Source organism: Puntigrus tetrazona, chromosome 6 (assembly GCF_018831695.1).
Source record: "Puntigrus tetrazona isolate hp1 chromosome 6, ASM1883169v1, whole genome shotgun sequence".
Classification (NCBI taxonomy): Eukaryota; Metazoa; Chordata; class Actinopteri; order Cypriniformes; family Cyprinidae; genus Puntigrus; species Puntigrus tetrazona.
Window position 1 is genome coordinate 16,634,084 of NC_056704.1, and position 13,554 is coordinate 16,647,637.

General features: G+C 33.3%; 1 protein-coding gene across 4 annotated transcripts in view; it reads right to left on the reverse strand.

Annotated features, from left to right (window-relative positions):
* The window catches only part of ddr2a (discoidin domain receptor tyrosine kinase 2a), a 29,044-nt gene extending 15,512 nt beyond the window's left edge, over positions 1–13,532 (reverse strand). For all 4 annotated transcript variants that reach the window (XM_043242696.1, XM_043242694.1, XM_043242695.1 and 1 more), the window contains exons 1-2: positions 13,351–13,532; positions 168–275 (exon numbers count right to left, since the gene is read on the reverse strand). In XM_043242696.1, coding sequence (XP_043098631.1) covers positions 168–275; positions 13,351–13,471 — 229 coding nt within the window. In that variant the 5' untranslated portion in view covers positions 13,472–13,532. The remainder of the gene's footprint in view (positions 1–167; positions 276–13,350) is intronic.
* Between the last annotated feature and the right edge of the window lie 22 nt (positions 13,533–13,554).

Here is a 13,554-nt window from a genome sequence, read left to right on the forward strand (position 1 = left end):
TCTGATACAGACAAACTCTAAAATCCATTGTTATTGTGCTGTTGAGTAAGTCATTAAACCCCAGGTCACAGCTGCACTGGATAAAGTGCTAATGAGCTAAATGAAATGAAAATGAGTCATTGAAAAAACATTTTTTACAGTGGAAAAAAATAATAATATATATCTACCTGGATTTACTTGAGACTTGACAGCTCCCGATAGGTAAAGGAGGATAAGGAGCGGAAAGAGCATCTTCCAAAGCTGCTTCATCTCAGGCGGAGACGGGACGTTCATTCCTGGAGAATGAGACACACGGTTAAAAAAAAACGTATGACTTAATTTCACCACAGACATCCAGGAACTGCTCTAACATGATTTCTCTTTAATAAAATCTGAAAGAGGATTTGACTGTACCCTGACAATCCTTCAGCAAGCTCGAGCCCAGGTTTAAATGGAGAGTTCTCCTTCAAGTCACAGTGATGTTTTGAACCCCATTAACTTTCATTGTATTGGCAAAAGCCTTCTTCAGAATGTCTTCCTTTGCTTTCTCCACAAAAAAGTAATTCATTCAAGTTTGGAACGACAAGAAAGCGCTTTCGTTCATGCTGCACCTTAAAAAGGAGTGTCTAACAAAAACAATAATCTCATATACGTTTCATATTATGCAAATCTGTTAGCATGAGAACGGTCTTCATCCTATTACTTTTTATTCTTCAATTATGAAAAGGCACTGAGCCATGAAACGAATTTAATGGGAAAATAGGTTGTTGGTTTTTTTGAGGCGATGGTTTTAATTTGGTCAGTAAAGATGCAATAATTGCCTGCAGAGCATAATGGAATTTCCATATTCATTATACTGACGTGAGAACAGCAACAACTATGGGAAAACTTCATAAGGCATTGTGGCTGGAGTTAAAAAACTTTACAAAGAGTTCAAAGAGAAAATACATGCTCTCTGGGTTAACTTCAACTACTGACCATCAACAGAGCCTTTTATGAAAGTCTGCTTTGTACATACAATTTTGAGCAAACACAGACACACAATAAAACTAGCCGGCACTTTTTTACCATCCATATTTACACTGATAGATTATGCAGATGTCTTAGTTTAAAGTATGATATAAAAAGGTTAGAAAAATGGAACACTGTTAAAATTTTAAATGCAGCATGACATACGTTGCATTTAAAATACCTGACATACAAGTTCCTATAAAATATATATAAGTATATATTAAGTTACCCTAAATGTTTCCCAATACATTTTATATATATTTTATATGACAAAAGAAGCAATTATGAAATTATGGTAACACTTTATTTGAAAGACCAGGCCTTTCTGTTAACTAGCTGCTTATTGGCATGCATATTACTAGTATACTGGCCATTTATTAGTACTTAAAATAGCTCATATTAATGCCTTATGCATGACCAATCTTACCCCAAACTTTTCAACTTTCTTACTATCTATTCATATGCAGCAAATTAGCAGTTTATTGTGGTTTTAAAACTTTTAATTAACAATAAATATGTGACCCTGGACCACAAATAAGTCATAAGTAGCAATATAAGTATATTTGTAGCAATAGGCAAAAATACATTGTATGGGCCAAAATATTTTTCTTTTATGACAAAAATCTTTAGGATATTGAGTAAAAGTCATGTTCCATGAAGATATTTACTAAATTTTCCCTTGTAAATATATAAAAACCTTGCTAAGGACTCCATTTGGACCAAATATTGTACTGTATTCTAACAAACTATACATCACTTGAAAGCTTATTTGTTCAGCTTTCAGATAATGCATATTTCCAAAAAATTAACACTTAAAGTGAAAGTGAAGCAGTCAGTTTACATTACTAAACAAACCACTTTACTAAATAAAGTCCACTATAAAATATATAAAACAAACATAATTAATGTAACCATTTTAAAGAAAAAAGAATGTTTTGTGATAGCTTTTGGAGCAAGGGTGCTAAAAAGTGTGCTTCATAAAATATTGTTCATGTGGCATTTTATTGTTATATTAGATCATTTGGACATATCTGCATTACACTGACTTAAGGGAAACTCCACTTTTTTTGGAAATAGGTATTGTGTACCAAGACAGAAAAAAAAGGCAGAAAATAAAAAGTTGCAATTCTCTAGGCAAATATGATTAGGAAATATACTCAGGAAGCAAACTTACTTAATTATTACACCGGAATGGGAGTATAGTTTCTAATCATATCAGCCCAGAAAAGAGCAACCTTTCAATTTCAATTTCCAATTTCAATTTCCATTTTGGCACGGCAGTCTTGATGAGTATCAATGTAAATGTGTATTGTTTCCCATCCGCACTTTAACCCAAACCATCAGGTTCACGACTTCTTCAACCCTTAACACTGTTACTACTCGATCCCATCACAGATTCAGCTCAAATGCATATGCGCTTGCACATATTATGGACTCGACAGTACTTTCAAGTTCATCTTCCTCCATTTTAAAGCAAGCATTCTGCATGTAAAGAAATGCTTGTATTACTATACTGGCCAGTGGAGCAAACCAACCCCACGAGGCCACACGCTGTGGTCCTGCAAGATGGCGGCACCCTTGCTCCAAAAGCTATAACAAAGCATCTTTTTTTTCTTTAAAATAGTTACATTAATCATGCTTGTTTTATGTATTTTAAATAAAGTGGACTTTACTAAATCAATAATGTAAACTTAACTGACTGCTTCACTTTCACTTTAAGGCTGGTGTTGTGGTCCAGGGTCACATGTGTGTTCCCTATTCTAAAGCGTCACTAGAATTTACATTCACTATCACTACGTTTTCATTCAACTGCAATGTTTGGAAACATTCTATTCACTTTGCACTTTTCACAGGTGACCTTCTAATAGTTCGTATTTATATATTTTAGATTTACAGACAATACAAAGTAGCTTAAATGTAGCTCAATACCTTTTTCTTGTAGTATTATAGCTACTTTCTGTAGCTTTGAGATGATCTAATTCCTCGGTAAAGTAGTTATTAATTTAGTTAACTACTTGGCTTAACACTCTTCAGTACGAGTTTGCAATGATGAATATATCTTATAGGCACCGGTTCAAGAATGTTACCGTTTAATTTTAACTGAAACATAAGGAAAATATTATGTTATGTAAGATTTTAACAAAACACAGCAGCAACTTTTAAAAAGTATATAGATTTAAAAGTAAAACAAAAGAATGTGAATGCACTTTTACTTATTTATGCAAGAAATCATACATGAAATCATTTGTCAGACAGCAATTCATCACCATATACGTTCTTAGCATTAATCATCAACCTAAATGACAGCATTTGATTGAAGGACACAGATATTAGAACGTAACTATCACCTCCTTCAATACTGTGCAGTGTATTTTTACTACTATAATGCGCATTTGCAATACATTGGCCGATACATTGCACTGCATTTGTCTACTTGCACAGAGCATGTTTCTGGCCTTAACATAAATAAAAACTGACCAGGGGATGTGGAGTGTCTGACTGTGGGTCAGACGTTACCTCAGAGAGCGTGTTAGTGCCAATACGAATGACCAGTTTAGTCAAAATATCTCTCCCACCTTTACTAATCATAATATGAAATAGTACTGGCTTACTACATTATTATTACACAACATGTATGTTTTCAAGAACCAGTGAACAACAGAATTGCTTAGGACACGTAATTAAGGGTCTGTAATGTTAGGATATATTGTACAAAAACATGCCAATTTCATTCAGTCAACTATACTTGCTGCAGACTAAAAACTAAATTTGCTTTAATTATAATGGAGAAAATGAAACGGACATGCTGGACTGTAAACAGGCGCAGGATTACTCACTGCTTTTGACTGTGCATGACTGTCCTCTCAACACGTGACTCACGATGAGTTATGTAACATTAAAACATTCAAATAAAAAAAAAAGAATAATTGATTCAAAAATATTTTCATATGAACGGACTCTCAATTCTCTCAAAGCCTCTCCACCCAAGTTGTTTTCGGTGAAATTGCAATTTTTTTTGTTTAAATAAGATGAATATGAAGATGCATATGTAGTAAATGCTTTTATCCAAAGTGATGTATAAATAAGGAACACGTAATTTGTCTAATTAGTCAGCAACATATTACACAATGCCAGGTTTATTAGTAAACTATTATTATTATCTATATCTACATCTACATCAATATATTATTAGATCTATATACTGAATTACTATATATAAAAAACGTATATAAACTACATATAAAAGTTGGTCCATACTACTTGTGTGCTACATTCTTGGAGCAAATTCATTAAAGTTGAATGCAAAAGAGTAATTTTACTATTAAGATACACAATGTGTATTACTAAATACAATCAATCTTGTAAAACCATAAAGTGTAAACTGGCAAACCATCATTTTTAACAACGTTTTCTTCGGCAATCAATGTTATGTCACCAGAAACTAAACATACATTTTATAATTGAAACAGCAGTACACATATTTATCAAAGTTATTTAAGTTCAGCTTAATGTTTTTAAGGTTGGGACAAAAGTGATTTTGGATCTCCGCTGGAAACCTTAAGAAGCCAAGAAAAGTCTTCATCAACAGCCAAACAAAACTCTCCTCACAGTACTAAAGTAGGAGTACCCTGTATAACATGAGCATGTGTGATCATCAGGCACATTTCTGCCTCTACTGCCTCATTTAGGTTTGAGCGTTTCAAAGAGCTTCTAAAAGACCGACTAAGGCCTCATAGACTCAACATACAGCACAGCCTTTGAACGTCCTCTACGGTAATAAGGCACACTAATCGAAGGAACTCCCTAAGTGCATGATAATAAAGTGTAACGTGCCAGCATTTGTACTTCATGTGTATTACAGAGCGTCTCCAAATCTATCACATTAAGAATACACTAATTTCACTGTATTTCATAACATTTTTGAAGCTACTTTTAGCTGAACACGTTGCTCAGCAAGAATTACTGGTGTTAAAAACATTTTAGCTGTGTGTTGCTGCTGGGGCCCCATTGCAACAAAACAACTTCAAATAAATCGAAATAACAAACATAAAGCAAAGAAAAACATATTCAACTAAACAAAAATCTAAACTAAAACAACAACAAAAATGCAATTAAATAAAAAACTTTTAAAATAAACAAACAACAACAGCGAAATAAAACAAACCGTAACAAAACCAATAAATAAATAAAATCAAAACAAAACAGTAAACAAATAAAAAGAACAATGAGGAACACAGTGAAGTGACTTGGAGAGGATTCAGTAATGAGAAACAACTCAGTTCTTCCTTTTTCTGGTGACTCTTATAAATGTGCTTTGTCTCCCCAGGGATAACCCTGTTTGGTTAACACGTGTGACTCTGCAAACCTCTGTGTGAACTTCCAAGCAGAGGGGATACCACACACACGGGAAAGAGCAGTCGTGACCTGGGTTACAAGGACCCTCAATTACCCGCTGCAGTGCATACCGGGGTTACGGCGCAGTGGGGAGAGGATTCTTTGGTGTGTTATTTTGCAAGCATTTCCCAAAGTCACATTCCCAACACTTAACACTTTGTTTTTTAGCATTTCAGATATATCAGAAGATTGTCAGTTAATGCCACTGCAAATACAGTATAAAATTATACGATTTTTAAAAAAATATATACTAAGTATTCGCTTTTAGAATAATAATTGGTGCTAAATTTAGGTTCTGATAAACTGGTCTGGTAAAGCTGGTAAATATTAATAATTAATAATGCTAAGGTGTCATTTTTATCTTTTATCTTTTTATCTAACTACCAGTAAAATGATCAAAATTATTAATATTTTTAAACATTTTGGAAGAGCCTTTTATGCACACCAATACTGCATATTAAAAATAAATATTTTTTTGCCATCACAGGAATAAAAAAATAAAAAATAATAATAACAACAGTTTTTACTATATTTCTTATCAAATAAATAAAGTCTTGGTTGGCATACAAGAAATTAAAAAAAAATCATTATCAATTATCAAACTTTTTTATAAAAAGTTCAATTTTTTATTCTCTCAGCCAGTGTATATTGGCAGTTTATTACTTTCAAACGTATTTTAAAAGGTCCCTGAAGTATTTCCATACAGCACAGATACATTATGAAGTCCATCGGTTTGTGCCCTATATGCTAAAACATCAGGCAGAGTGTGAACAGAGCAGATGATCTAGGTGTAGTAAACATATGGTACTACTGGACGGTTGCCTCTAAAGCATTCATATGTGCTACACACATTTACAGCATAAAATATGATTCAACGGCCTGCTGTGCTAGAAATTGGTACCAGCCCTACGAGACCATTCCTCAAATGTCACGAGTCACGGTGTTCACATTGAGCGATCCTGCAAAGAGGCACATGAGAATAATTGAAAGGGACACGGGCAGACCGGGTACAACGGGGGAAGTAATAAGAGATTTGTCTCTAAAAGCAGTCAGTGAAATACCGCATTATGAAGCTGTCGTGACCTAATCATATAAATTGAGACGACAGAGTAGGTGACCAGGACGGTTTATAAAATTTCAGACACTTCAGCCTTTCAGAAAGGAGCATTTCAAGACTGGCACGTTATATTTAGCAACTGTTAAAGTTTCTCATTTGTGTCACCCAAGTACTTTGGAATGTTTAAAATCATTTTACCAGCGACTCTAAGGAATTCTAAAGGAAAGTTCACGCTGCAGCTTTCTAAATCATCTGCCATGCTTCACACGCTTCAGAGAAGAATAAAACTTAAATACTGTGCACTAAAAAAAAGGTAGTCACTTAGCATAAGGAACAAAGACTACTAAAGGAATTGGGGTCAGTATTTTTTAAGTAAAGCCTGTTACATTATTACAAAAACTTTTATAAGAAATAGGCTAAACGCTCTTCTTTTGAACTTTTTCTTTTTTCTTAGACGAACCATGAATTTTTTTTTTTATCACGCTTCCCACAAAAATATTAAACAGTCCAACTGTTTTCAACACTGACCATAAGAAATGTTTCTTGCACGTCATATCAGCATATTAAAATGACTTCTGAAGGATCATGGGACACTAAAGAGTGGAGAAACCACAGGTCAAAGGAATAAATAACATTTAAAATGTAAGCATATGTTAAAAAAAAACATAAAATGTATTAAAATAGAAAAAGGTGTTATTTATATTGTATACATTTTATAAAATGTTCTTCAGTATTTTTAATGAAATAGCATGAGAGACTTCCTTTGGTGCTTTTTCCTGGAGGGGTTTCGACCAGTGACTGTTTACTAGTTCTTAAAAACCGTTAATATATCTTATAAAAAGTGATAGAATCAGGACACATTCAAATCTCCCACATGATCAAACCTCCGTTTCACTAAAAAAACAAACGCACAAATGGCAAGTAGATCCATCGTGGTTTTTTCCTGGTATATTTGTTTTAATGCGAGGAATATTCCATATGGAATTCTGGAGGGAAAAAGGAAAAACACTTTTGCCATTTTAGAACCTTTGGTACTCATCAGCATATAGTGTTTATTAATGGAACCCTGGATTAATGGAACACTTTACAATAAGGCTTTATTTGTTAACATCCGTTGACATGAACTAACAAGGAACAATACTTCTACAGAAAATAAATGCATCACTTAACTTTAATTAATGGACTATCACTAACAATTAACAAATGTGCTGGTAACACTTTACAATTAGGTTCATTAGTTAATATCATTTAACACCATTAGTCAACGAGCTAAGAATGAAAACTACTTCTATAGCAATTATTAATAATAATTAATGTTACTAAAATCAAAAATTATGTTTGTTAACATTAGTTAATGTGCTGTGAGCTAACATTAAGCAACAATGAACAACTGTATTTTTATTATTTTTTATTAAGTTAACAAAGATGAATAAATCATGTAATACATGCAATTTTTGTTAACTAATGTTAACAAATGACACCTTACTGTAAAGTGGTACCTTCTTGTATATTAATGTAAATTACAAATATGAAATAAAAAGGTATGAAATACTCATTGTTAATTCAGCGTAGTTAATGCATCAACTCTAATGCTAACGAATGAGACCTTATTGTAAAGTGCTACGAAAACATTTCAATTCTCCTGACTTTAAGACGCTGACTAAATTTAATAATTCTCTAACACATTGAATATTACAAATGAATAACTAGAACAGAATGATACCATGAAAATGCAAGGTCGTAGGTCAATTCCCAGGGAATACACAGACTATTAAAATATATGTATACATATGAAGTTTTTTATTGTAATAAAAGGATCTGTGAATATATAACGTCTTAGAGGCCAGTTTAATTATTTGTTTTATTTTATTTTATTTTTCGTGTAATTTTTTTTTGCAAGTATATAAAAAGGCATAATTCCCATTGGGGCAAAGAGAAACCGTTAGTGAATTGAAGGAACTTATTAAACACGACACCTCACAGTACAGAGGTCCAATAGTGCACACGGAGGCCGTGGCCCTTGTGAGACCTCTATGTGTAAATATAGTAGGATTTAGCTGATTCCAAACCACAATACTGGCTCTTCAGTGCAACTTGGCAAAACGAGTCAATTACACATTAAAGTACGTCTTCTAGGTGCTTTAGTCAACATCATTCACATGCAATAGGTGAAGATCGCTTTTAAAGCAAAAACGCGGCCTCGCACAGGGCCTGGTTACCTCATAAACAGCATGAGGCCCATATCAGGAAAAAGGAAATGAAAGTCAAAAATAGTGTCAGTGATTTTGCAATGAGTACACAGTGTGCTCTTTGAATTTAAATAGTGGAGCTCATAGCTAGGTATACGCAAAAGCTACTCCATTTTTAAAGTTAAATCGGCATTTGGGAAGAATGCTGGATTTTATAGGTAAGTGTTTTCTTAATGTGCTGTGAAAACCACAGCAATAAAGAGAAAATCATTTATATGCAAAGCTTTTATCTTTCTGTACTTTCTCCTGGGACACATCAAGGATGCTTGAGCCAAGAAAAGTTTTAATATTTATCTTTACATTAATGGACAGAGATAAATGTAATTTGACATGATGCTTACATGTTATATTATATTATGTGCTGGCAAATTATTAATTACAATCAAAATAAGTTTTTGTTACACACACACACACACACACACACACACACACACACACACACACACACACACACAACATAGCTTTCTTAAATATATACATGCATGTGATCAAAAAATTCATCGAAGTTGTCCTAAAACATAAAACCTAAATGTACTCTTAGGGCAACTTTGATACACTTTTTTCATCAACTTCAAATGTTGACTACTGTAAACATAATAAATATGCACAGCACACACACACACACACACACACACACACACACACACACACACACACACACATATATTATGTATATATGTGATTTGCCGCAATTAATCATTTGACAGCACTAATAATATTATATTGATACCAAATGTAACTAAAATTTCATGTAAAAGTTCATGCACTGCAGGTTTAGCTAAATTAATAGTCTATGTACATGATTTTTTTAAAGAAATACTAACTCTAACATTAGCCAGTCTCTCATTAGAGCAGAGAAAATAAATAACAACTTTAGACTGGAGGACAAATAAGTCATACCTAAGGTCTTGATTAAATATCATAACCAGATTTTGATATTGAAGTGAAGTCATTAAAATAATGATATACTGTTTTATATTGATATATTATACTATATTATCAGACCTCAATTTTGAACAGTCTCACTTATAATGCAAGTTTTTTTCTAGACAACTCATATCTATAAGGCATTCATTAAAAAACAAATCTGTGAAAAAAAATGTCCACATTATTATTGATATTAAAAATTAAAAATTATTGATATTACATTTTAAACAATAAGAATATTAGTAGAATATTATGTTAAATATTGTATTGTATTTAAGTTATGCTATATTTTTAACAACAACTAAAGATTTTTAACAGTACAATAAAACAGTTTGCAAGTTATAAATATTTTTCCTAGAAACTTTGTTCTGAACATAAACAAATCCTAACTCTAACCAGTCTCTCATTATAGAATGCAGCACATAAACTAATGACAGCTTCATACAGATCGGAGGACAGATAGGCCATACGTTATCCAAAGGCCTCAATTAAATCTCTCTGCACATCGGTGTCAAAATCTGCTTTCAATTTGTGGCCCTGTAAGTGAGAGCGTCCCAAGATCTGAGATCGTCACTTAACCAACCCAACAACCCCAAAATGACAGTGAAGGGCTCTTCAAATGCCACCTTTCAAGACAACTATAAGCACTTTTGGCTATGCTGTAGATCCTCCTTTCACTGCTCACTGCAATTAACAGTCAGAATTTTATCACAGGCTTCAAAAATTACGGCAATGAGAACTTCATAATCACGTATTTCAAAAGCATGCACAGCTTAGGCACTTACTTCTGGATTAGATGACAACAGCTTGATTCCTATAAACATTTCTATATAAATCTACAAATGTTTGCTTTTTTGTTAAGTTCTCAATAAAACAAATATTATTGCAGAGGTTTTTTTAAAACAAAACACTATTTCAGTTTTTCTACTTCACAATTTCATGTTTGCTTCAATATGTTATTTGACAGTGAAATTTCTACACCTATTCTATTATTTCTACACATTTTTTCAGTGTAGCTTAATATAATTCAGAGCAAGAGTGCAGCTTAGTGTAACTCAGATCTGAAATTAGCACAACTACAACAGTGCATTTTATTTTGCATTCTACGTACCACCGGAGTCAATGGATCTTATTTGCCAGGATGATATTCACACGCCTGTAAATTTAGGTATGAAGAGAACATGTGTTTTTCATTTGAAACCTCTTTCATTCCTCCCTGAAGCAATGGTCATAGCATTGCAGATATTTTACTTTCATGGAAATGCATAAATCCAAATCAAATGGCAGTTCCAGCTAAATTAGAGCCAGGTGATAGCAAAAACAGACGCAAGGGCAATGACACATGTTACAGAATCATGAGGTTTTGTGATGAGTAGATGTTTTCTACTTTTTCTGGGGTAGCACAGGTGACTAAAAAACTTCATTTTGTCTTTTTAAATACTGGACAAAATCGAATCACAGTTAAAAGAATAAAGGGCCACAGACAGTAGAAAGTGACTAATTTGACTTTGCTTAATAGACGTATGAAAAAGATCAAGACATAAAATCTTTAAATATTCTTTAAGAGAGAACAGAGCTTCGAGGAATTGCTTAATCGTTCACAATTTAAACTATTTAAACCACTATAAGTAGTCAGAAGTACTTAGGGTTGAAGATTGCGTTCAGTATTTTTATTATTAATGCTGTAAAGCTATATGGTCCATGGGTCATGGTTCTGGTGAACTTCATCTGTGCACCTGCACAAAACACACTGGAATGTAACATATACTCTCTCCTGAGCTTTCTGACTTAAATTACACGTAACAACTTCGCCAGTGAAAAAAAAAAAAAAAAAAAAAAAAACTTTTCCATTTCCTTTCTGAAAGCTTAGTTTACGAAGTGTTGCATGAATCATACAAGACTAAAAGCAAGCAGTGGTTTCTTTCTGAAGCATCAACTAAACATATTTCCAAAAAGAGGAGATTTGAGCTAATAAAAAAAGTTAAATTCAGCCACGCAGAATATGAATCAACCGCAGCAATTAATTACAGGGCATCATCTGCTTGCTAGTTTTCATATATGTTTTCATTACATGCTAAAATACATACACTGTACATATTTTTCTTCTCTTTGTTTATCCAGACTAACGCAAGTTAAAGTTGTTAGATGCAAGAATGGTTGAATGGATAAATGGTTTCACGGGCTCCAACTCCAAGTAAAAGTTTCATTTAATATACAATGGCTCAATATTAATCAATAATAGCTTTGCAATGTAAGCATCACAAAAACAGGTACATGTATTACTATGTATGTATTACATGTATTACTGTATTACATTTCAGCAAGGCCTGGGGTATTTAAATTAAGTTTTTAATGTTTTTTTGATATGTATCAGCAGTCTCTGTGCCATCTCTTTATCCACTAAGAAGTCTAAAAAATATTGAAGGTATTGCCATACAAGATTTCTATCACTCCATGCCCTGCTCGCACCCAAAAGAAGTGCAAGCACTAAAGCTGATTTACACAAATTATCCCTCTATCAGGCTTGAATAATCTTCTTCGACCCTTACTGCAGTTAAATTATGTACTGTGAATACAAAGAAACTTTTTAAAGCAATATTTCTTCAAACGTTCGTTATATTGAGTACCCTGATGCACCTATCAGCCATTTGCTGAAAAAAAAAGAGCTTTAAGTTAACTTAAAGCTTTGGATTCTTAAATGTAAATTAAGGATGTATAAGCTGACCATATGCCGTTTACATGAATCCTATGTCTTGGAAAGGTCATGTCCTACACACATACCAGTGGGAGAACATACAGTGACCCCAAAAGTATTTAAATTACATTAAAAAATGTTAAAACATTTTTAGGGTGATTTTTAGAGGATGTATGAAGTTGGTTCCCCACAAGTTCACACTAAGTTCACACAGGTGGACCTAGCAAACAACAACAGGTGTAAAGTTATAATTCATGACGATAACTCTGAGTAAAAAAAAAAAATACTTGGATAATACTTGGCGTTCGTTTTATAACCCATTTAAAAATTAAATGTGGCGTTTTTCAATTTTGTGAACTGCTTTGCTTAAATTGTGTGCTTCTCTAATCATTTTTTAAAGAGAGGGAACTATTCTAATACTTCTTACAGATACTAAGTCACAGTCCTTTAATTTTTACATATATCACAGCCGCCATTCGAACTCTAAAAACTCAAACTAATCATAATTGATAGGAAACAGCCTCCTCATGTTAACTCACAGAGAGCTTTCTAATACAAAATTTGTATTCTTAATCTGAAACAACTATAAAAGAGACACATTTACTTTTGCAAAGCTGGAAAGAAAAGGAAAGGAAATAAGAGGAAGCCAGTCCTGAGGGACGGAACTAATAAGCTACAATAATGCGTAATTTTCCGAGCAAAATCAAGTATCTTGAGTACACTTTCGTGAAGTTTAACAAGCTAGAACATACGATGACTGCCTTGTTAAAAAAAAGTCAATACAGAACAGCTGGATTGCAAAAGTTGTCTGGATCAAGTCGCTCTGTTATCCGCTATTTTAGTCTGCCATGCAAACAGCCTGGCTGTCCGCAAGTATGAAGAAAAAGGCAACGGAACAGCATTAATACGCATTCTGTCATCCTAACACCATTACAGAAAGTTATATACATATTCTCTTGAACCAGACAAAGGAAAGTGTCGAACTTCCTTCAATAAAATAAAAGAAAACAAAGAAAAGAGACGGTATGCAAACTTACTGCTTGGGTTGCTGTTTTCAAACCATTTGTCCAATGATTTCTTAGTTCCAAGTAACGTGTTTATAATCGGGAAGATAAAAACAAGGCTTTTTCTTTCTCTCCGAATCTCTCTTTCAGACATTCAGGCACAGTAAGCTGATGTAAGACACCGCTGGATGAGGGGGAAAAAGAGAGAGAGAGAGAGAGAGAGAGAGAGAGAGAGAG